Below are 25162 nucleotides of genomic sequence, written 5' to 3'. Positions count from 1 at the left end.
CGGCGTCAGCGAGACCTCAGGGCTTAGGACCCTGCTGGGGGGCGGCTCAGAGCTGGGACCTGCGGTGTCGGAGGCCGAGGGCGTCTCTGCGGCGTGGACACACCTGAGCCAGAAGCTCTGCGTAGCGCTGTGCGGCGGCAGTGGCTGTGAGGTGCGGCTGCAGCTCTTCTAAACCCATGTTTGCAATGTAATGTGGATGCTCAAGCCTGGACTTGGAAACCCCAGATACACAAGCTTAGGTCACCCAGTCCCCGGTTTGGTGTGGGGGTGTAGACATGCTGTCAAAGGGAGGAGCCGTTGTCCCGAGAGCGATGGGGCCCTTGTCACTCAAAGCCAAGACTGCCAGGAAGAAAAGTCACCTCTTTGTGGAAGTTGTAACTAGGGTGCTTTCTTTCCCCTAGGACAGTTGGCAGGAGAGCCAGTCTAATGAGATGATCCAGCCCTCTGTCTGGAGGTCAGTGCAGTGCTTTCCATTAGTTACAGTACATTAAAGCATGAACATAAGAATGGCCATTGTGGGTCAAGCAAAGTTCCATCTAGCCCAGTATCCTCTCCTGGCAGTGGCCAAGGCCAGGTGCCCCGGAGAGAATGAATAGAACAAGTAATCATAAAATGATCCATTCCCTGTTTCCCATTCCTGGCTTCTGACAGAATATGGACACCATCCCTGCCTATCCTGAGTGATAGCCATTGATGTACCTAGCTTCCAGTAATTTATCTAGTTAAACCTGTTAAAGTCTTGGCCTTCACAACATCTTCTGGCAAGGAGTTCCACAGGTCGACTGTACATTGTGAGAAGAAATTCTTCCTTTTGTTTGTTTTAAATATGCTACCTATTCATTTCATTTGGTGACCCTTAGTTCTTGTGTTATGGGAAGGAATAAATAACTCTTCTTTATTCACTTTCTCCACACCACTGATGATGTCATAGACCTCTATCATATCCCCCCTTTAGTTGTCTCTTCTAAGCTGAAAAGTCCTAATCTTATTAATCTCTCCTTGTATGGGAGTTGTTCCATACCGCTAATCATTTTTGTTGCCCTTTTCTGAACCATTTCCAATTCTAATCTGTCTTTTTTGAGATGAGGTGACCACCTCTGCATGCAACATTCATGATAAGGGTGCACCGTGGATTTATAGAGAGAGTAAGGCAAAAAGATATTGTCCGTATTATGTATCTCTTTCTTCATGACTCCCAGCATTCTGTTTGCTTTTTTGATTGCCACTGTGCATTGCATGGATGTTTTCAGAGAGCTATCCACAATAACTCCAAGATCTCTCTCTTGAGAGGTAACAGCTAGCATGCCACTTGTTTAGGCCAGTTATTAACAGAGTTCATTGTCACAAGCTTTTGTTGTTGGGGCATATTTAGTACTGGGATGCACTCAGAAACCTCTGACATGTAGGGAAGCCTGCTAGAGCTACAATGGAGAACATACTAAAAATATTTTAGGATTGAGATTGCAGGTGCCCTAGAAAGAGGTGTATGGTCGCACTACATTGCAAGTCAGGAGAGTTGTGTTTCATACTTTAGTCTCTCACCTAGTGGATGGCCTTTTGCAAGCCACTTTGATTCAGTGCCTCAGTTTCACCATCTGTCAAATAGGACGAATGAGAATTCTTTTGTAAAGTGGCTTGAGACCTGTGGACAAAAAGTGCTATGCAACAGCACAGTAATAGTATTAGGAGTGTAATAGACAGAATTTGGTCTTTACAGTCTAGGTTCTAGCTACTAACAAAGGATCCAATTCTGCAAATGCTTAGCATGTGTGTAACTTTGCTCCATGAAACTGCTCCCATGAGCAAAGTTGCACATTTGTATAGGGCCTCAAATCCTGCATGGATGGACCACTGCACCTCATAGAATCATACAAATGTAGGGCTGGAACAGAGCTTGAGTAATCATTAAGTCCAGTCCCTTTTGCTGAAGCACCAGCAAATAAACGTAGACCATCTCTGACATGTGTTTGTCCAACTTGTTCTTAAATAACTTCCAGTGATGGGGATTTCACAATCTTTCTTAAAAGTCTATTCTGAGTTTAGCTATCCTGATAATTAGAAAGCTTTTCCTAAGATCTAACTTTAATCTCCCTTACTGTAGATTAATCCCTGTACTTTTTTGTTCCACCTTCAATGGACATAGAGAACAACTGATTACAGTTCTATTTATAAAGCCTTCAAGGCATCTGAAGATTTATCAGATTCCCCATCGGTTTTCTCAAGACTAAACATGCCCTGTTTATTATACTTTTTCAAAAAGGTCAAATTTTCAAACCTTTTCTCATTTCATTTCATGTCTGGACTCTCCAATTGTCCACATCTTTCCTAAAGTGAGGTACCCTGAATTGGTCACAGTACTCCAGCTGAGGGGTCTCACTAGTGCTAAGTAGAGTAGGGCAGTTACCACCTCTGCCTTACTTTACAACACCCCTGTTAATATACTTCATAATGATTCATGAGCTTGCATGTATGTATTGCAGGATCAGAGCCTAAACGTCTGCAGAATTGGGACCCAGTTTTGCATTCCTCCATTTTCCAAAGCAAACAGTTATGGTTTGAGGACTAATCTTTGGGTAATATAGTATAGTAATTTTAATTCTAAAACTTTATATGACTTGGAAGGGATATCCTCAAGCATCGTAGGTTCCAGAATGAATAAAACTGTAGTAATTATAGAAATATTAAAATTAAGTTAAAACCTAATAAGATGTGAGAGTTGAGATGTGTACTCATGACATAATATAAGAAGTAAGTGAGCTATATTGCAAATACAAATGCCTATTTGTTCATACTACAGGAGGGTTATAATGCCATTTATAGACAAAAAAGTGAGAATTGTTTTTCACAAGGGAAAACACGAGGTTCTAAGGTTAACTAACCCAGTGATATTTTAATAGCAGAAGATCAGAATTATGCTTTCCGCCTCTAGGCTCTTTCTGTCTCTGTTCTCTAAGGCTACGTCTAGACTATAGGGCAAGTAGATGAGGCTACCAGGCATAGGAAAATGAAGCGGCGATTTAAATAATCGCCACTTCATTTAAATTTACAGGGCTGCCGCGCTGAGCTGATCAGCTGTTTGTCAGCTCAGCGCGGTAGTCTGGACGCGCGGGTGTCGACATCAAAGGCATTTGTCGACCACCCAGGTATGCCTCCTGGAATGAGGTTTATCTGGGTGGTCGACAAATGCCTTTGATGTCGACACCTGCGCATCCAGACTACCGCGCTGAGCCGACAAACAGCTGATCGGCTCAGCGCGGCAGCCCTGTAAATTTAAATGAAGCGGCGATTATTTAAATCGCCGCTTCATTTTCCTATGCCTGGTAGCCTCATCTACATGCCTCTGGTGACAGAGGCATGTAGTCTAGACGTAGCCTAAATGTCCTATTGCTCTCCATCTAGTGAATGTATTTTTCCTTCTGGGTATTTTTAATGGTTTGCATTACTATGGTTTTCCTAACTATATTATGAAATATTTATGTCCATCCAAAGTTGCAAGTAAGGATGTAAGAAACTACTCGCTTCCCCTACTTGCTGCCTCTCACACAGAGGCAGTAAGAGGGGAGCAGGAACCAGTACTGGGGGGAGCTGGATTAGAAGCAGGTTCCCCGCAGCACTGTTTCCGCCACAGTGGTCCCACAGCTGGTGCGAGCCGGGACTAACCCCACTGAGGCTCTGCAGTTTAAAAGTAATAGGAGCTGGGCTGCCTGTGTGCCCGGCTCCTGCTGCATTTAAACTGCAGAGCCACAGCGGGGTTAGCAAGCGCCCCCCCCCCCTCCATTTACCAATCAAATAGTCAATGGAAATTCCATCAACTACTCAATTAGCTAATTAACTGCTACTTAACATTCCTAGCGCAAGTCCTGTATGTCTGGCTTTTCTCCATCTTTCGCTTCCCCCACTCACAGTAACCCCACAGGCAGTTCACAAATGCTGCTTCTCCTAGACCTAATTTCCTTTTATATTCATTTGTTTACTTTTGAGATGGCAAAAGCCTGGGACAGGGGAAAAGGCTGGGACGGTAAAGTTGTACTACTGGGTAGCTGATACATGTAAAACATAAGCATATAGGGCATGAAGTGAAGGGGTTAGGAACAACTGCCTTTGTTTAAATGTGTTTGTAATGCATATAAGGCGAGTAAACAACAGCAGGAATGGGGAGTTCCATTGTTAAATATTTACCATTCAGGCCTTGTATGTACTTCAGAGCCTTTTCTAGCCATCTTCTTATTCCTTTCTGCACAAGTAATAAAGACTTTATTCTTTTACTTTGTGACCCTATAAATCAGTTGTCAAGGATGTTAATGCCACTAGTAGAGAATCATGGCTTCTTTCCATGGAGATGAAGCAAAAGCATCTGCTCACAAATCTCTGAGAAAGGGATGTCTGGGAAAGGGAATCATGTGATTTGCATACATAAAGAAAAAGCTGTGATGTGAGCCATACTGATGGATGACAGACACAATCCCTATTATTACACTGAATCAGTGGTTTAAATCAACCGGGATAGTGCAGAAAAGAGGCCCTTAAAGTTGCACACATGGACTACAGAGGCCATAACAACCCAGAATCCAGTTTCACTCTTGTTGGCCTAAAAGATCACTTTTTTAGAACACAGCGCTAGCACTTTATGCATGTGAAAAGATTGCAAAACCTGCTGTTCTGAAGGCTCTTTCACAACTCTAACTGAAGTCCATTGCAGATGCAAGAGCTCTGCACCTTTGTGGATCAGGCCCCAAAGTGATTAATAACACAAGTATGTTCATGATAAGGTTGTAATAGTATAGTCGGTTAACTGATTAACCGATAAGGAAAAGCTTATAGGTTAATGCTATAGACTACATGCATTCCACCCCCCCTCCACTCACCCCGAGTACATTTTTTAGCAAGATGGCCAGCAGCCAACTCAGTCTTGGCTTGCGCCAGGTCCAGGACCTACTCCTGCTGCAGTTCTGCATTTAAAGTGTATGAGGAGACAGGTGGGCAGGCAGCTGAGCTCAGTTCCGGCTCGTCTCAGGTCCAGGAGCTCAGCCTCCCATCCCGGACAATGGATGCTGCCAGTCTGACAGGGATGACAGGTAGCCGGTTCACGAGGGGAGCTGGTTTTTAAACTGTTTTCTCTCACGGACCAGCTCCCTCCTGGCACCCCGCACTGCTAAGCAGCAGTGCGGAGGGCTCCTTGGAAGTGGGGATAAAGTGCACTGGCTGCCAGCCCCACTTCCGGGGACTACAGAATAGTCATGAAACTGATAAGAATTCATGAGGTTAATGGACTACCCAATTGACCGATATTTAACATCCCTAGTTCATGATGCTTCAGTATTAACGGGGTTTTCTTCTGTGTGTTTACACTTAGTTAATAGAAGTGGGATTTTGCTTTCAGAGAGCACTTCCCTGAAAAACTTAGGTGATTATAAAACAAGAGCTTCTATTCTTGTCTTTTTTAGCACCAAGTTGTGCCTAGACACTAACAAAATGAGGTGCTCTTGTGCTCTCTGCACATTAGGGCCAGCCATAGTTGCAGTCGTTGAGACCAAGCACTGGTCCTCACTCAGTGTCCTTATGAAAGACAGCCACCTACTGTGGGGGAAAACCAGAGCCACTTTCCACCACACCCATTAGCAGATGCAAGGAATACCATGGTCCAGCCTCTTGCCTGGGAGCTCAGGTGCAATTTTCCCCTCCTCAAGCATCCTTCTAGCCATATGCCTCTGCAGCATCCCCAATGTGGCCTATTGGTAAATGTCAGAACTAAGCCCTGTGTCACTGTTCAAAAAAGGGGTAAATTAACCAAAAGGAGATATGGCCCATTGATGCTATGTCCTAACAGAAGGGGGATTCTCTTTACATCTTTTTCTCTTTGGCTACGTCTACACTACAATGCTATTTCAAGATTCCAGAGTATCCTGAAATAACTATCCTGCATCTTCACAGCAAGCCCCTTACATCAGCTTGCTGTACCAATGACCCTGTAAACCTCATTCTATGAAGAGTAATGGACATTTTGGAATAGCTCTTTATTTCCAAATTTGGCACTCTGCAGACAGCACCAGATGCCGAAATAAGTTATTTCGAAATAGCATCAAAATAAGATATGTAATTTGCATAGCTCAAATTGTGTATCTTATTTCCAATTATGGTGAAATGTAGATGCACCCTGAGCTACAAATATGATGCTGTGTAACTCTTTTTGGTTTTATTTGTTACATTATTAGTAGAAATATAGGGTATAGATCCAGTTCACACTAATATTGCTTTTAAGATATTTTATTAATACAATTTTGATTTCTGTAAAATGCAGTACTGCTGTTAGAAGGGAAAACTGCCTCTCCATGCAAATTAAGGTCCATAATGCACCATCCTATGATACAACTACAAGAAGGGACTCCAGAATGTGGTTCACATCATGGGGTTTCCATTCTATGTTTCCCCCCAGGGAGCAAGGCTCACTAACCCTGTGGCATCTGAGGTTCCATAGGAAAGGCAAGCTATAACCCTGAAAAGTCTCAGAAGGGTAGCCATGTTAGTCTGTATCTGCAAAAACAATGAGGAGTCCTGTAGCACCTTAAAGACTAACACATTTTTGAGGGCATAAGCTTTTGTGAGTAAAAACCTCTTTATCAGATGCATTGGAGTAGATATTACAGGAAACCCCTGACTTCCGACCACCCAAGTTACGACCCCCCGCACTTACAAAAATGGTTGTAAGTGTGGAAGGGGCCAAAAACACCCAACTTATGTCTTCGGCCCCACATTTATGATGGTGCACAGCTCCTATCGTAAATGAGGGTTTGAGTTACGATGCCCCCGACTTGTGACACTTCGCCGGGAACTAATCATGTCGCAAGTTGGGGGCCACCTATACAGAGGCAGGAAACCATAGGTATTAGTATATCAAATATATATTCGTGTATCAAAAGAAGGGAGTAACTTTTTAAGTGTAGGATCAGTGTTAAGGATGCGAATTCAGTCAAGATGGTATGGCTCACTCCCAGCAGCTGATGGGGAGGTGCAAACACCAAAAGAGGTAAAATTACCTTTGGTGTGAGATAACCATTCTAAATCTTTATTCAGTCCTAATTTGATCATGTTAAATTTGCAAATGATTTGCAGCTCTGCTCTTTCTTCTTGTAGTCTAGTTTTGAAGGGTTTTTGTTGTTGTTTTTTTGTAGAAAAATGGCTGCTTTTAAATCTGTAACTGAGTGTCTAGGGAAGTTAAAGTGTTCTCCTGCTGGTTTTTGTATTTAACCTTTCTTGATGTCTGATTTGTGTCCATTTATCCTTTGGCGCAGAGATTGTCCAGTTTGGCTAGTACACATTGCGTAAGGCATTGCGGGCACTTGATGGCATAGATCACATTAGTAGATGTGCAGGTGGATGGATGAGCCCCTGATGTTGTGGCTTATGCGGTTAAGTCCTGTTATGGTGTCACTTGTATAGATTTGTGGACAGAGTTGGTGGAGATTGATCAGGGTCTGCTACATTCCTATGGCCCTCCTCCCCATCTATGGAGCATTTCTGCCTTTTGGTTCTGATTTACCTCCCTCTGCACTGAGGAACATAGAGGTCTCACCCATTTCTTCCATTAGCCATGTTAAAACAAACACAAAAACCAGGAAGGGGTTTATTCAAACCTCAGTGAAGTCAGTGGAAGTGTTTGCATGGACTTCAGTGAGTTTGGGATCAGGCTATAAGTGAATTATCAGAGGGGAAGAGGGCTGTCAGTTGCCAATGTTTCCTCTCACCACTCTTCCCCCATTGCAAAGATGATGCTCCTGAGTTTCTCAAGCAAAGTGATGTCACTAAACTGGAGTGAAGTCACATTTGGTTTCCTGTGTGACCAAAGTCACACTATATAGCATTCCCTACTGTAGCATCTTGCCATCCCCTTTACCTGCAGTATTAATCCCATTTTGGAAATGTTTTTCATATGATCTCCATCCAAAGCACTGAAATACTAGTCCATTAAATGCAAAGCTGGTATGGATTTTAAAACATTTTAATTTTAAGTTTGAATTACATTCCATGATATGTCAAATATGTTCCATTTATTGTAAAAAACAAAAACAGCGTTTCAGAGATTTAATGCAGAGTTCTACCTGTTGCACTTTATAGAACAAAAGTTTGCCAATTTGATGGTATAAAATAAAAACAAAAATACCAACAACCCACAAACTCTTTGATAATCTTTTATGCCAGTAATGTTCATGTCACTTAGCTATGTTCAGTTGTGGATGGCAGTAAAATGCATCCAGCAGAAGTAACACCTGGACAGGAGACAGGTAGGTTCTATGCTTTCTCATAGTGACGAACAGCAACTACATCACCAAAAGTGAGAGTCTGCAAGTTGGAGAAGTAATAGAGAAGTTAAACACTATGCCATATTTCATAACTATTTTCTACATATCGCTCAATGCATACAGGTTATTATTGTGGATGTAAATAATATAAAAGTAAACAAAACATACAAGTGCACCTTTAATACTAAGTCAGAATTCAAAGGTGGTGTGGTTTCTAAAGTAATCAGACCTTTCTATTGCTGTTTTAAATACACAATAGATCAAAAAGGAGACCAAAATAAAGATGCCTGGGAATCAAACAGAATGTCCTAACTTTTATGCATTTAAACTCTCAGCCATTAAATTGAACCTATATTAAAACTATTTCCTTCAAACAAACAGAATCCCCATTGATCCACAGAATGCGCAATGCACTGTATATATTTCCCATCTTCATATGCAATGCTTACTATATGTAAGCGGTATGTGTAAAGGGGATCAAGTGTTCATGACCACTGATGTACCATGTCCACTGATGTGTATATAATGATTGAATATAGCTGGTAATTCTAGTATATGAAACTCCCAATACATATGTATACAATAGTGCTTTGTGAATAGTAATTTGAGTATCTGGAATTTTGCGTCCCCAATTCCTGTTCAAATTTCTTGCAAGATGGTATTTTCCCATCTGCAGCAAACTATCACTACTTGCTTTGTAACAAAGAAAGAAACAACACACATTTCTCATTGACCTGCTACGTATTGGGTCTGCAATTTTAAGTTTAAAACTGATTTTCCAATGGCTGGGTAACAGAAAATAAAGTAGCTGAACATACTTCCTTTTCATGCCAAGAACAAACATGAGAAATTTCAACCCGCAGGCTAGATTTCCAAACCCCCTTCCTCTCAGTGTTATAAGGACTTAGAAAGCGTGCGCTCTCTCAGTCATAGCTTTAGTAACACTGCCACAACATTATATTATAACATTATAATCCTGTTTTCAAACAATCACTGGGGGCATTTGGGTTAAAAGTGTAAAAGATTACTTTTCACATAAACCTGATCTGTTAGTCATCATTCTGGAAAATAATCTAAGCAGGAATACTCCATTAGATGCATTTTGCATTATTAAATGCAAAAATTCTCAAGATATTTTACCCCAGAGAAATACTTTAAGTAACTAGTTGCACATGCAAGTATAAGACAATTTTATGTTGTGATCTATTTTAGTATACCATCTGTCTAAAATGGGTATTTAATCAAATATGTCATATTTTTGCAGTTCCAGAAGTGTATTTTGTTTCATTTGAGATCAGTACAATAATTTAAATAACCTTTCCTTAAAAATCTAAAATGTCATTGATATTCTCTAAAAACTGTTAACTATAGCTGGTTGAAAAAATGCTGAAAGTTTTCTATTGTCCATAAACAGATTCAAAGCAGCTATATATCTACTACGTATTTGAGAGATTCTGACTGTCTGTCAGACTGTTTGTTCAAGAATTCCACCTAAACAGTAAGGGTACATCTACACTACAAGCAGTTATTTTGACATAATATTAAACTAATGGCGTGCTGGAGGACTTCTTACTCCAACTCCTGTAACCCTCATTTTATGAGGAGTAAGGGAAGTTGGAGGAAGTGTGTTCTCTCAGACTTTCTGCTGCGTAGACAGTGCCAAAAGCTGAAATAAGCTGTTTCGACTTAAGCTACGCAATTGACATAGCTCAAGTTGCGTAGCTTATTTAGGCTTTAGCCCTGCTGTATAGACCTGTCCTATGAGTGAGAACCACCAAATTCGTAATACAGCTTCCTCTTATCTTAACTTAAAGCAACAAGTGTTTGGATGTGTCTGGAATGGGATTGCTTCTCATAAAACCATACAGAAAAGAGAAAGAATCGCGAGGTAGGTGAAAGAGGCTAGTGGGGGGTGCTCTCCTTCTTTGGGACTGCCTGAGGCCTGAACCTCTCCCCCCCCCCCCCCCCTGCCACCTTTTAAGGAGTCTGGGAGGGAAGGCTGAAACTTCCCCCCCTCCCCCCCTCAATTCATGCAGGAACATTGCTGACTGTTCTCCTTTGTCAAGGAGTGAGGGGAAAGTGCACGGTGTGGCTGGGGAGCACAGGGGGCAGGTGAACCTGGATCTACCCAGCTGGGGACATGTACCCCTCCCTTGTTTATGCCTGCTGGAGCTGCAGCAGCCATGGAAAGGTGCTTCTCACCTGGCCCTAAGCTGCTGCAATGAGAGAGGGCTGGGGTTGTCCTCTCTCCCGGGGGCAACCTGCATACTGAACCTCTCATCCCCAACCCCACCCCAGAGCAATGATTTAAATGAAGAAAAACAAAAATTACCATCTTTATGGATAACTAGCTTTATATTTTCTATAAAAATAACATGTTCTTGCTAGATATGAACAAATAGTTGTATCTGATATATGGGAGATTAGTTATTATTTTACTTACCATTACCATTTTGCCATCCTTAATTTCTCTAACAAAGTTTGTCTCTTTGCCATCCCATTTCTGGACATGAACTAGTTTGTCTCCCTCCAGGGTTACCACTGACTGGGATATCAAAATATACAAATAGAAGGGTTAATTTAAAGAAGTAGCAGATTCTATTCAGATTTCTAGGGAATATATACAATAGCCTCTATTGGATTCTTTTCAAAAAATTATGCAAGCCTAACTTTATAAATTAGTTTTAAATATTTTTGTTTAAAATGAAAAGTCCATTTGATTCATTTTTGTACAAAAAGGATGCAATAAGTCCTACATTGCATGTCTCAGTGTCATTTAAATGATAATTTCCCATTTGCTCTGGTGTAGCAACTTTTTAAATACTCCAAAGGTCAGGGACCATGTACTTCCTCATTTTCAGTTGAGAATAATGTCTCCAAATTCTTTTTATTAAAGTGACTGGTACAGAAATACAGGCAGTCCCCGGGTTACGTACAAGATAGGGACTGTAGGTTTGTTCTTAAGTTGAATCTGTATGTAAGTTGGAACTGGCGTCCAGATTCAGCCGCTGCTGAAACTGACCGCCAGTTCTGACTTACATACAGATTCAACTTAAGAACCCCAAGCGTCCCCAAGTCAGCTGCTGCTGAAACTGATCAGCGGCTGATTCCAAGAAGCCCGGGGCAGAGCAACTGTGCCTCGGGCTTCCTGTAGTCAGCGCTGGTCAGTTTCAGCAGCGGCTGAATCAGGACGTCTGGGGCAGAGCAGCTGGGGTGCTGCCGGGTTGGTCCAGTAGTGCCCAGAGCGGCGCTGCGGGACCAACCGGCAGCGCCCCAGCTGCTCTGCCCCAGGGTCCACAACAAAAGCCTGGTCTGCTGGGGGGGGGCACACTAGCTGCGCCCCCCCCCAGCAGACGAGGGACACGGGGAGCAAAGCCGCAGCGGCTGCGGCTGCGGCTTTGCTCGCGGTGCCCCTGGTCTGCTGGAGACGGTCCCCAGCAGACCAGAGACACCGGGAGCAGCTTTTCTCGCCCCGGAGGTCAAGGTGGCGGACCGCTGCCTGCGAGCTCCGGGGCGAGAAAGCCCCGTTCGTAAGTGCGGATCTGACGTAATTCGGATCCGCGTAAATCAGGGACTGCCTGTATGGATGGCATTAGCAGAACTTCTTCATACTGGAAGGGCAGAACAAAAAGCTACAGTTGTCTTTAGATGAGTAAGTTTTAGTCTTGTGTTTCCCAATAGTCCCATTCTGTACTAGAAAATTAACTAACTAGAGAAGAAGTTGAATCATCCTCCTTAATCCTCCCTCCATACACAAAAAAATAAGACTTTTCAAATTATAAGGGATTTGAAAGGAAGGGAAGGGACCTCAAGTGGTCATCTAATTTAGTCCCCTGCACTCATGGTGGACTAAATATTATCTGGACCATCCCTTACCAGTGATTGTCTAACCTGCTCTTAAAAATCTCCAAAGATGAAGATTCCAGTGGCTAAACAACTGCTGGTTAGGAAGTGACATGAAGGGAGTGCTGCAGCCTGAGGGTATATATTCACTTACTTTGCAGTTTCTGTCATCTGGGGTAGTTTCCTCAAACTCTTCTCCAAATTTGAAGCTGATTTCTGTGTTCTTGAAAGTGCTTTGGGTCCTGATCACTACTTTGTCCCCTTCTTTGCTGATTATTACTGTGGGTTTAGTCACATTCCCCACTTGCCGAGTGGCAAACCCCACTCCTAAACGGCCAAATGAAAACAAAAAGCCATCAGACCCTGATTTCTTTTACACCCTGTTTGCCGAACAGTGAGGTGAAAACTCACATCCTGTTCTGCTCCCTTCACTATCATGCTTACACATTACACTTCTGTGCCCAATTGCTATCTGTGTTCCTACATTCAAGCTCTTTGTATAAATTTCTGTGTCTTTAGGTATCCATTTAACTAACACAATATATTGCAACAATGACTGCTTAGGTCAACAGTGTAGTGTAGCATCTCAGCTTCTTCTCCTGCTTATTTATATGGCAGTCTTTATCATGCCGGTATGAGAGGAACCTATGTGTTTATTTGCAATTAGTCTTTGTTGATGCAATTGATTTCATTTTCTTTTCCTAAAATAAAGGTTTAAAAACAGGCTCCGTGCATTACCACTGTGATCCCCGCTCTCCATAAACACACTTAAAAACCCACCATGCAAATGATATCTTTATCACCTTAACTTTGATAAAGAATTAAACACTGATGGCAATGACAGAGCAGGCAAAGCCACAACAATTTCGGATTCTCTACAGCAGCACAGACTATTCACTTCATACACATAGTGATTCTTTTTTTGGTTCTACTCAGAAATCATTCAGATACTTTCATCCAATGCAAAACCTCAACTCCCACGATCACTCTCCAGCCTATCTGTGCTGGAAAACATCATCAAAACTTCAGGAACAATTTCAACAGCCAGAAAGATGGTTAGCAGAAGCTCCTTTTACCTACCCAGTGCCTTCATGTATTCATCAAAATTCTGGCTGTCAGTCAGCTTCCAAGTAGCACAGAATGCATCAACCATTGTGGCTGCTGGAAGGGTTAGGCAGTTGGAATGAAATTGGCAGGTGGGAGGCTGTGTCCAGTCCTATCTTGTTAGGATTTTACACCTAAGTGATCCTTCTGCACCTCAACTGCAACTCAGCCCCCTTCTTATGGGGAGAAGAGGCCTGCAAAAAAGAAAGGCCCTAAATTGCAAACCCCACCCTAGCATTCTCCCTCTTCCTTTGAAGTTAAGGCAAGGAGGGGCTGCAGGGTTTCAGTCCTCTCTGTGATTGGATCAGGCCACTGGGTTAGCGGAGCAAGTCTTGTGCTGCCTGCCCTTTACCCTGAAGCCCTCTCCTGCCTAGAAGAGAGAGAGTGGTGAGTGGGAGGAGAGGCCCTGTTGCTGCTGCTGGGGGAGGGGAATGCAAAAGGGGAAAAAAAGAGAATGTCTTTCAAGTCCTGCTCGAAAACTTGGCAGAGCAATTTCAGTCTCAAAGAAAAGATACACAATAAGAGATTCAGCTTGGCTTCCGTTGCACTCTAAGCTGGTGACAATTTAAAAAGACACTAACAAAACTAAATTCTTATCCTCTTGCAAAGACAATGTAGTATTTTCTCTTACACATTCAAATAGCAAGGCATAAAAGGGGACTGTAACAAGCACAGATTCAACAAAGAGGCTCTACAGAAGGGAGAGACCACACTCCTGTAGGTTTGTGCTAAATCTGCTTAACTGAGATGCCCCGGCAGACATCCCAGTTAAGAGAAGAAAACCAGATACTGTGCTTGATTGAATATCCACAACAACTACAACAACAACTACAACATTTTACTGGATTCATTTCACATTATCTTTATTTTGCAACTTTTGTATTAAGATAAGAGCTTAAATTTTCAAGCCCATTTTTTAATGCCTCGTCTGGCATTTGCTAGTGCACCCCCTTTCATGGAATGGAAATTGTGTGGATGCTATCCCAGTTACATAGCCGTCACTCCCCTTCATTATCTCTGATTGGGAACATCTTCTCTAGTAAGCTAATCACGTTTGGGAACTATTTTAAAAAAACTGATCTTAAACAATTTCAGCTTAGCACTACTCTTTTTTTTTTTTTTTTTTTTTTCTAGGGGCATGTTTTTTCTACTTAAAATGGCTGGCTGAAAGTGTTTCAAGATCCTGTGTGGTAACCAACACTCCTGAATGTTTCTCATAAATCAGCCTTATCTATCCAACAAAATTATGTTAGCCATTCATACAAGCCTAAAATTTGTATGGGCTAACAACTTAAAACTTAAAAAACAACAAATGGTCTGGTATCCCTTTGTTAGGAAAACTGAGGGTCTGAAAGAATAAGCTATTCTGTGATTCAAGGAAGCAAAATTTGGAGACTGTCGCATGGTTCAAGGTTAAGAGCTTATACCTTTATTGAGATATAAATAGATTGGGAACAAAAGGGGAGATAAGTTTGAATTCTCTGTAAATGGGTTTTTTGTAAATGATTGACATTTGGGCTTCTCTTAGGCACTTGAAATACTGCGTATGTCTTGCTGCTAGGATGCCTAATTTGGTAAATCTCTTTCACTCTTAGGTAAGATGGCCATATTTCCCTATGTTGAATATGGGGCACCTGTTCAAATTCCTGTATTTGAGTTCAATAGAAATCAATCACAATTATGCAGTACAAACATTAAAATTAACATCTAATTGAGTGAACACCCATTAAAAAGAAATACTGTGTAGTTGGATTCTTTTATTTACCTTTCTATCATTAAGGCTTTCAGGCTCACACAAGGAGGGATGACACACACACTTCTACTCCCACACATGAGGAGAGGACACACACGCGCACACACACAGACACACACACACACACACTCTCTCTCACTCTCACTCTCTCCACACACACACACTCACACATACACACACACACAGAGGAAATGGCCGACAGACCTTACCCTCGTTGCCCTGCACTCTCCACCTTCCATGCCTGGCTGGGCTCCTGGGATGGACCCACCTCTCCTGTCACCTGACACCATGTCTTCCCAAAGCAACATGTAGGGGGACAGGAAGGGCCACATGCCCTGTCTCTCTAGGTTTCTGCCAGAGTTCACACCAGAAGGTGGCCAGCAGCAGCCTTTTGGCACTGTGTGTGGGAAGGAAAGGATGAGAGCTGCTTCCAGATACAGTGGAGAGGGGACGGAAGGGATGACCTGGCCCATGTCTTTTCAGAGTTCATCTCTTCCGGCCCCCACCCCCCACCCCACCCCCACACACACACTTCCTCTATGACTAGAAGCAGTTTGTTCCTTCCTTCCTCCCCACACAGTGTCAAAAGCATCTAACACCTCCAAGTTGCGGCTGGCCACCAACATAACCAGGCTACAGTGTGGGCAGGAAGGGGTTAAACCCTAAGGCTGTATTGTGCACTAGGATCCAGGGAACCTGACTGCAGAGGCTTTAGTGAACCTGGCCAGTAAGGTGGAGGGAGCCTAAGTGGCAGAGCAGCCCTGCATTCCTTGGGGGCAGGACCAGGGAAGGGTGGGGTGAAGAGGGTGCTAACCCCTGCCTGCAGGAGGGCTTCTGTGGAACCTGGAAGTTTGGTGCATGAACAGGCTGAAAAGTGTCCCCCCTCCCATGCACCAGTCCAGAGCTTAGCTGAGGTGCAGAGAGGCTGCCCTATGTCTCTGCTGTGTGAAGCTTTGGCACATGCAGGGCTCAGCTCTACCTGAATCATAGAATCATAGAGCTGGAAGAGAGCGCAGAATGCCATCAAGTCCAGCCCCCTGCCCAAGGCAGGACCAATCCCAATTAAATCAACCCAGCCAGGGCTTTGTCAAGCCGAGACATAAACACCTCTAGGGATGGAGACTCCACTACTATCCTAGGTAACCCATTCCAGTGCTTCACCACCCTCCTAGTGAAATGGTTTTCCCTAATATCCAGCCTGGACCTCTCCCCCTGCAACTTGAGACCATTGTTCCTTGTTCTGCCATCCGTCACTACTGAGAACAGCCTTTCTCCAGCCTGTTTGGAACCTCCCTTAGCAAGTTGAAGGCTGCTATCAAATCCCCCCTCATTCTTCTCTCCTGCAGACTAAATAGACCCAAATCCCTCAGCCTCTCCTCATAGGTCATATGCTCCAGCCCCCTAATCATTTGGTTGCCCTCCGCTGGACCCTCTCCAATGCATCCACATCTTTCCTGTAATTGGGGGCCCACAACTAGACACAATACTCCAGATGTGGACTCACCAGAGCCGAGTCAAGAGGAATAATCACATCTCTGGATCTACTGGCAATGCTCCTCTTAATGCACCCTAATGTGCCATTTGCCTTCTTGGCTACAAGAGCACACTGTTGACTCATATCCAGCTTCTCATCCACTGTAATCCCCAGGTTCTTTTCTGCAGAACTACTACTTAGCTAGTTGGTCCTCAGCCTGTAACAATGCTTTGGATTCTTCTGTCCCAAGTGCAGGACTCTACACTTATCCTTGTTGAATCTCATCAGATTTCTTGTGGCCCAATCCTCCAATTTGTCTATGTCACTCTGGACTCTATCCCTGACCTCCAGCGTATCTACCTCTCCCCCTAGCTTAGTGTCATCTGCAAACTTGCTGAGGGTGCAATCCATCCCCTCATCCAGGTCATTAATAAAGATGTTGAACAAAACCGGTCCTAGAACCGAACCTTGGGGCACTCCGTTAGAAACTGACTTCCATCCTGACATCGAGCCATTGATCACTACCCGCTGGGCCCAACTTTCTAGCCAGCTTTCTATACATCTTACAGTCCATTTATCCAATTCACATTTCCTTAACTTGCTGGCAAGAATATTGTGGGAGACCATATCAAGAGCCTTGCTAAAGTCAAGGTATATCACATTCACTGACTTTCCCATATCCACAGAGCCAGTTACCTCATCATAGAAGCTAATCAGAGTGGTCAGGCACGACTTGCCCATCATGAATCCATGCTGACTATTCCTGATCACCTTCCCCTCTTCCAAGTGCTTCAAAATGGATTCCTTGAGGATCCTCTCCATGATTTTTCCGGGGACTGAGGTAAGACCGACCGGCCTATAATTCCCTGGATCATCCTTCTTCCCTTTCTTAAAGATGGGCATTACATTTGCCTTTTTCCAATCATCCGGGATCTCTCCCAATCTCCACGACTTTTCAAAGATAATGGCCAAAGGCTCCTCAATGACATTTGCCAACTCCCTCAGTACCCTTGGATGTATTAAGTCTGGACCCATGGATTTATGTACGTTTAGCTTTTTTAAATAGTTCCTAACCTGTTTTTTCCCCACCAAGGGCTGTCCACCTTCGTCCCATGTTGCGTTACTTAGCGCATTAATGTGGGAGCTGACCTTGTCAGTGGTCCCCATGGGTGGCCCCTACCCTGGGGTCGCAGCAAATGCCAGTGCCGGGCACCTGGCACATGGGCGGCTCCTGCCCTGGGGTCACGACACATGCTGGTGCTGGCCCCTGGCGCATGGCACATGTGTGGTCCCGCCTCCGGATGTGTGGCCCGTGAGAGGCCCACCCCCAGACACGCGGTGCATGAGCAGCTCCGCCCCCGGGTGCACGGCAGCCCCAAAAGGTTGGGGACCACTGCATTAAGTACTTCAGCTTTCCTCACATCATCTGTCACTTGATTACTGCCCTCATCCGGTAGGGGCCCCACACCCTCTCTGATCACCTGGCCTCAAGCTAGAGGGCTTTGGCCTTTCCTGGAGCACTGACCCAGCCAGAGGGAGTAGGGGAAGGAAGGAGCCTGCCAGCCAGGCTGTTGGTGAGCTGAGCACTCCAACTAGGGCAGTGGCGACTGCTGGGGAGGGATACAAGGGGAATCCAGACCCCATCCCAGACCCTGTACCCCATCCTGACATATACCCTCCTGCACCCAAACTCCCCCTGCATCCCTCCTCCCTCCCACTGCACCCTTTTGTGCCCCCAACTTCCTCGCAGAGCCTGCATCCCTCACCCCATTCTGCACCCCAACCCCTGCCCCAGCCCAGAACTTGCCTCCTGACTCCATCTCAGAGCCTGCACCCCAGACCCTCTCCCACACCCACATTCTCTCCTAGAGCCCTACTTTTTCCCCTTCTGCACCCAAACTCCCTTCCTCTACCCCCTCCTGCACTCCATCCCTAGTGCCAGCTCAGAACCTGTACCCAGCACCCAAACTCTGACCCTTCTGCATCCGAGACACTCTCATCCACTCAAACTTCCTCCCAGAGACTTAGGCAGGTTCGGGGAGGGAGTTTGGATAGAAAGGGGTGCTGACTCTGGACATTTTGGGCACCACAAAAATTTCTACAAACCTGCTACCCCTGCTTAGGGTATGTCTTTACTTCAGAGTCCCAATATACCTTTGTCTTCCTACCCATTCCATTCCTGCCCCATATGCAGGAACAGAGGGTATGTCTACACTTGCACCCTAGTTCGCACTAGGGATGCAAATGCAGGTATTTGAAATAGTCAGTGAAGCGGGGATTTAAATATCCCATGCTTCATTAGCATGATCTTGCCGGCACGCTAGTTTGAATCACAGCTGATTCGAACCAGGAAGTGCGCACCGTGGTGCGTTAGTTCGAACCAAACCCCTTGGTTCGAACTAACATTACTCCTCATTTTTTGGTTCGAACTAACGCATCCCGGTGCACACTTCCTGGTTTGAATCAGCTGTGATTCGAACTAGCACGCCGATGAGATCATGCTAATGAAGTGGGGGATATTTAAATCCCTGATTCATTGACTATTTCGAATGACTGCATTTGCATCCCTAGTGCAAACTAGGGTGCAAGTGTAGACATACCCAGAGTGACTGATAATCAGGCCCTCAGTTTGGGGAGATAGACTCCAATCCCTCATTCATATGACAGCTCTTGCAACAACATTTCAGGTAGTGAGACAGTGGTGGAGGAGAGGGGCACAGTATTGAGCAGCTCAATATGATTGCCAGGTTCACATAGTCAGGAGGGTTGACAAAAGGCCCACTGCCTTGAGCTCCTGGTTAATTATTTTGTTGGAAACCTGATACCAGTTGCTTAATATTCAGGTTGCTGGAAATATTTAGATTGGAACAGTCCCTGAGATGAGGCTTCTACTCACCCTTCTGTACAGGCTGTCCCTAGAGTCTCTAGACTGAAGATTGCAGGGAAATTCTAGCTGAAGCTGACTTGAATGCAGTGAAATTCCTGGTAATCTTCTGTGCCTCCTCAGCAAGACAATAGCCCTAATAAAACAGAATCATTTCACTAGAATGTCCTTTGTGAATGGTATTTTTTAATTATGTGGGTATCTTTACATGTTGTAAGATACCTTGAGAAGACAGTGATGGCTGCATCATCTAAGCACATCCATTATATAAAAAAATGTACCCCATTTTTCCTGTTTAAATCCTGCTATGGAAATGTTATTTAGAGCATAGTAAAGCCTGCCTAAAATGAAAGAGTGAGACATCCTGGGACAAAGAAATCTGCTTTCAATTCAGATTAAAATTTGATGCATTCAGGAGAATGACACACATTTTTTATTCCCTTTTGTCTTGGGCATGCTGCCAGACTCCCACTCTACAGCATTTTTAGCTCACAGTTTTTTCAAATTCTCAGTTAAAAAGAGGATACCGTATTTTTAGATTATTATTAATTTAATATCAAAGTAGCTCATAAAGAGCCCAGTTAGGCTCAGAGCCTCACTGATACCTACCTCAGTAACACAGACGCAGAAAAAAGGGATAGACTAAGATGGGAGCTGTAGACTCATAGAGCTATGCCTTGGCTGTGAGATTCTCTGTGTATCCTGCAATTTATATGTGCATAGGAGTCTGGCTGAATGGAAAATTTTTAAAATAGACTTAAGACTCATTGATCATTAGGTATCTATTTCCCTTGGAAAGTGAATAGGATTTAGGAACCTATGTGACTTAAGCACATCTAAAAATGTTACCTTTAGTCCTTTTGAAAATGATCCAGCCATCATCAGATTCCTTAATGCTCTGATTTGCATGTAGAAACACATAGAGAGTTTTCTTTTGAATTAAAGTGTAGAAAAGTATTTTGCATGGCTGAATACATGATAGAGTTCATATCTTTATTTGTCTCTGTTTTCAGAGGCTCAGGTAATTTTCAGTATCTTCAAGGCTGGTTTGAATCAGTTGTGAAGCTCAGTATAGTGAGTGAAGGATGAACATGAACTGGTATTATCAGTAGTTTTAGAGAATACACCCACTCTGTAGGAGGACAGAACTGTGTTACCTGAGTGTTGAGTCTGATTTCATCTCATGTTCTGCTTATCACCTTTGTGTCAGACAGTCTTATGAAAAAACAAGGCAACAAAAGTGTCCTCAGCTGAAATTATCTCAAGTACCTTCCAGTTGCCTAAGTGTAAGCGGGGGAATGGTCCCGCTCTTGTGGGGAACTTTCCTGGCTTCTATACACCCCGGTGAAATGAACCAGCGAAAGGATCTGAGTCCCCGCTCCCACTTCCTTTACCCCACGGCTCCCTGATCCTGAGGGCTCCCCCTCCACTCTCCTGAGTAGCAGAGCCCTTGAAACCCCAACAAGGCTGGGCCCAGGTTTCCTGGGGCTTAATCCCTGACCTTGTAGTCACTAGGGGCAGGAGTTAGGGTGTCCCCACTCCGAGGTGCTCTCTTTACACTGCAGGCCTTCTTGGCCCAGTGACCACTTCATAAGGTTCAAAGCAAATACAATTTATTAAACATCAACTGATTAAAGAGAATAGAATAAGAAACAATGAGAATGGTTAAATGAGAACACACAGCCCTGCTCTATAGCACAGGGACATCAACACAGCAGTCTGCAGAGTGTAAGGACAGTTCACAGTCTCTTCCTTAGAAGCCCTGGATGTGCTGCAAGGGGCTGCAGGCTGGACACGCTTGCACTGGCAGTGACCACACAGCCTCAGTCTCTAAGTGGCCAGACCCCTCTCCCAGTCCAGAGCCTTTCCCCACACTTTGCAGGTCCCAGTAGCTCACCACATCCAGCTGCAGGCTGTGCTGCTTGGCCAGTTCCAGCTCCTTGTGTTGTTTCTCTGTTCCTTTTGGCTTTCTGAGCACTGCCAGTCTGCTGCTCAACACAGGGTCTGCACTGCTTGGCCTGTCTGTGTCTGGTTCTGTCGCTGCAGGACTTCTTCTTGTACTCCTCTTTCAGCTCTCTGTCTTTGCAGGACCTCTTCTGCACACAGCTTGTTTGTTCAGAGCCAGAGCCAGAACAATCCCCACTTACAACTTGTCAGTCAGGCTGAGCTGGAGTGTTGACTGCTTTCCATTGTCTCTGGGGTCTGTCAGTCTCATGAACCCTTCCCCTTCTGAAGCTGATAAACCAAAAAACTCCCACAGAGTTTTAGTAAGGGGTAACAGACCCCTTACATAAGGGTACGTCTACGCTAGCCCCCTAGTCAATCTAGGGAGGCTAATGAGGGTGACCGGAATTGCAAATCAAACCCAGGATTTAAATATCTCGTGCTTGATTTGCATGTTCCCGGACGGTCGCCATTTTAGAAATTGACTAGCCCGAAGTAACTTTCCGCGTCTACACGCGGCAGTGAAATGGGATTCCAATTTAAAGTCCCTAATTCGAATTAGCTGGTAAACCTCATTGCAGGAGGAATACCAGCTAATTCGAGTTGGGGCTTTCAATCGGAATCCCGTTTCACCACTGCGTGTAGACGCGGGCAGTTACTTCGGGCTAGTCAGTTTCTAAAATCACGACCGGCCAGGAACATGCAAATCAAGCATGGAATATTTAAATCCCGGGCTTGATTTGCAATTTCGGTCGCCCTCATTAGCCTTCCTAGATCGATCTAGGGGGCTAGTGTAGACGTACCCTACGTGATTAGCTGATTCCATTAATAATGATGAATTATTTCATTGCTGCTGCTGAATCATAGAAAATAACTAGGTTTAGCTTATTGGTGTGCTGTTCTTTTGAAATCCAAAATTTAAATGCAAAAGTTACTTATGGACCAGGTCCCATGTGCTCTGCAATTATGCAGCTGCATGAGTGATCATATAATGTTCCTGTTTATAAAACTGCTACTTAAATCCATTTTTGTGTTGTACAAATGCCAGTCACAGAGTGTGGTAGAAAGAGGACCAGATAGAGGCCAAAGATGTTGAAGAAAATGCATTTGGAAAGGCAGTAGAAGCGAGAGATACTTGCTTTGCTGAACCCTGACAGAGCAGAGTAACAGCTCAGAAACTTTGCAAGAGAGAAGAGGAACTATCTCTTATCCACCATAGACATGCCACCAGAGTGATTCACTGGGAGAGATTGACTGGGAGTAGGACAGACTGGTACTTACCTTTTGCATTATAATTCTGGGTCTTGATATGACCTCTAAGCATTCTTATGGAACTAGGAATTCTCTGAGGGTATGTCTACACTAGCTCGTTAATTCGAGCTAGGTAGGCAAATGAGGTGACTGGAGTTGCAAACGAAGCCCGGGATTTAAATATCTCGTGCTTGATTTGCATGTTCCCGTCCGGTCGCCATTTTGAAATTTCACTAGCCCGAACTCACTGCCATGCGGCTACACACAGCAGTGAAACATTAATTCGAACTAAGATCTTAGTTCGAATTAACTGTTACTCCTAGTTCGAATTAACGTTTCACTGCTGCGTGTAGCTGCGTGGCAGTGAGTTCAGGCTAGTGAAATTTCAAAATGGCGACCGGATGGGAACATGAAAATAAAGCCCGGGATATTTAAATCCCGGGCTTCATTTGCAACTCCGGTTGCCTCATTTGCCTACCTAGCTCGAATTAACGAGCTAGTGTAGACATACCCTGAAAAGGAAAGAAATAGCCTGACATTAGTTTTGCTTGGTGAAACTAATGGGACAGTAAAGGGTTGACTATGCATCTTCTGGATATTTTAAAGAAGGAACTATAAGGGGATTTTAATATCTTTGGGATCTTAAAGTCCTGGAGGTCGTTTCATCCAACAATTAGCCAGCATCACCTTCCTGACTTACCTTTCTGAGACCCAGCTATTTTTTCCATCACAGCAATGGGCTGCTTTTTGACTTAACCTAAAAATGCTCTGACCAGACCAAATGAGGAGAGAACTAGGTGACACTATTACCACCATCACTATTAGGTTGGCTGAATCTTAGGAAGCTTTGGGGATATATTATATAAGCTTCCTGCCCACCCCTTCCACCATGTATCACCTTCATCCTCTTCCTATTTTATGAAAGAAAGAGGAACTTTCCCAGAATAAATGATCATTTAACCTTTGAATTCCAGATATTTTAATGCTTTGTTTTGCTTTGCTTTTCCTGTTTAAAAGTGAAAGCATTATACATGTTTTTTTTTTTTTTAAATGTAACAAATGGAGAAAGGGAAAAATTGGTAACCGGTTATAAATTGGAAGAAGATTGATAAGGAAAGCAGAAGGACACTAAGGAAATACATGGACAGCACAATTAAGGAAAATAAAAAGGCATTCTTTTAAATATATCAGGAACAAAAGGAACATAACAATGGGCTATTACTAGATGGAAATGTTAGAATTGTCAATAATGCAGAGAAGGCAGAAGTGTTCAATAACTATATCTGCTCTGTATTTTCAAATAAAGCCAAATTATTATTAAATATTTCTATGCCACCAGTAACTGAGGAAGATGTTAATCTGCAGCTACTAAAATCAGATATTTTTAAATCAGCAGGTCCAGAGCACCTGTATCCAGGAGGAGTTTAAAAAAAAAGGCCGGACAATGGATATTGATTTTTTTATTAAGTCTTGGAACACTGGCAAAGTTCCAGAGGACAGGAAGAAATATTGTGCCAATGTTTAAAATGGGTAAATGGGATTAAACAGGTAATTGTACTCTTGTCCTTGACCCCAGGTAAAGTAATGGAATAGCTAGGATTTACTATATGGAAAATTAAAAGAGACCAATATAACTAATGCAAAACAACATGGATTTATGGAAAATAAATCATGTCAAAATAACTCTGTATCTTTTTATAATGAAATTACAAATTGCTTTGGTAATAGTGTTGGTGTGATGTATTCAGACTCCTATGAGGCATTTGGCTTGAGCCCACATGACATTTTGATTAAGAAACTAGAGCAATATAAAAATCAAAATGGCACACATTAAATGGATTAAAAAGTGGTTAATGGATATGTCTCCAAATTTAATTGTAAATAGGCAATCATCATCAAATTGGTGTGTTTCTAGTGGATAACACTGAGATTGGTTCTTGGCCCTACTCTATTTAGAGTTTTTATCAGTAGTCTGGAAGAAAACATATAGTCATTATTCATAAAGTTTGTAGATAACAAAAATTGAGGAGTGGTAAATAATGAAGAGCAGAAGACACTAATACAGAGTGACATGAATCAGTTGGAAAGCTGGGCCCAAGCTAAATGTATGCATTGTAGTATAACCAAATGTAAGGTCTTATGTCTAAGAACAAAGAATGTTAGCCAGTAGGTTAACCTTATCAGATGAGCTAGTCTAACATGGGGTGGAATGATTCAAAACTTGGGGGGCATCGTGAATAACCAACTGAAAATGATCTCAAGAGTCTGTGTATATGTCTGATCACATTAGCCTTTTGGTCACAGTACCACATTCTCAAGTAGGAATAGGGAGGGAGGTGTATTGTCTCTGCATTTGGCACTGGTTCCAACACTGCAGGAAACTCCCCAGCTGATCCTGGGTTCCATGGAAATGCTGCGCGGGGCTACCGCCTTGAAATGCTGAGGTGGAGTTTCAAAGGGGAAGTGTCGCACAGCTGAGCCTGGGATCACCTGTGCGGCGCTGCCGCTTTGAAGTACTTCCTCTTTCTCAACCCCTTTTGATATATCTGTCTGATAGAGGCAGGAAGGGGGGGGAATCAACTAGTCGACTAGTCCTTAATATTTTTAGAGCA

General features: G+C 43.6%; 1 protein-coding gene and 1 long non-coding RNA gene across 2 annotated transcripts; one reads left to right on the top strand and one right to left on the bottom strand.

Annotated features, from left to right (window-relative positions):
- The first annotated feature begins 14 nt into the window (after nt 1-14).
- Nucleotides 15-25162, top strand: LOC149524674 (uncharacterized). The gene is made up of 3 exons (XR_016349160.1): nt 15-151; nt 402-454; nt 23944-25162. It is a non-coding gene; the product is annotated as an uncharacterized LOC149524674 (long non-coding RNA).
- Nucleotides 7981-13557, bottom strand: FABP7 (fatty acid binding protein 7). Its single transcript, XM_006139453.4, has 4 exons — nt 13221-13557; nt 12295-12467; nt 10741-10842; nt 7981-8337 (listed from the first exon to the last, which is right to left on the bottom strand). The coding sequence occupies exons 1-4, from the start codon at nt 13291-13293 to the stop codon at nt 8287-8289; spliced, it is 399 nt and encodes a 132-aa protein (XP_006139515.1). The 5' UTR covers nt 13294-13557; the 3' UTR covers nt 7981-8286.

This window comes from Pelodiscus sinensis, chromosome 3, assembly GCF_052426305.1.
Source record: "Pelodiscus sinensis isolate ZL-2025 chromosome 3, ASM5242630v1, whole genome shotgun sequence".
NCBI classification, from domain to species: domain Eukaryota; kingdom Metazoa; phylum Chordata; order Testudines; family Trionychidae; genus Pelodiscus; species Pelodiscus sinensis.
The sequence above is the reverse complement of the archived record's forward strand: the minus strand, read 5'-3'. Positions and strand labels throughout refer to the sequence as shown.

Bases quoted from the DNA above. Each gene is read 5' to 3' on its own strand.
- FABP7 (XM_006139453.4), bottom strand. From the start codon at position 13,293: ATGGTTGATGCATTCTGTGCTACTTGGAAGCTGACTGACAGCCAGAAT. The intron at 12,468-13,220 runs GTAGGTAAAAGG...TTGGCCGTTTAG, and splicing joins TGAATACATGAAGGCACTGG to GAGTGGGGTTTGCCACTCGG. The intron at 10,843-12,294 runs GTAAGTGAATAT...TTGATATCCCAG, and splicing joins CAGATGACAGAAACTGCAAA to TCAGTGGTAACCCTGGAGGG.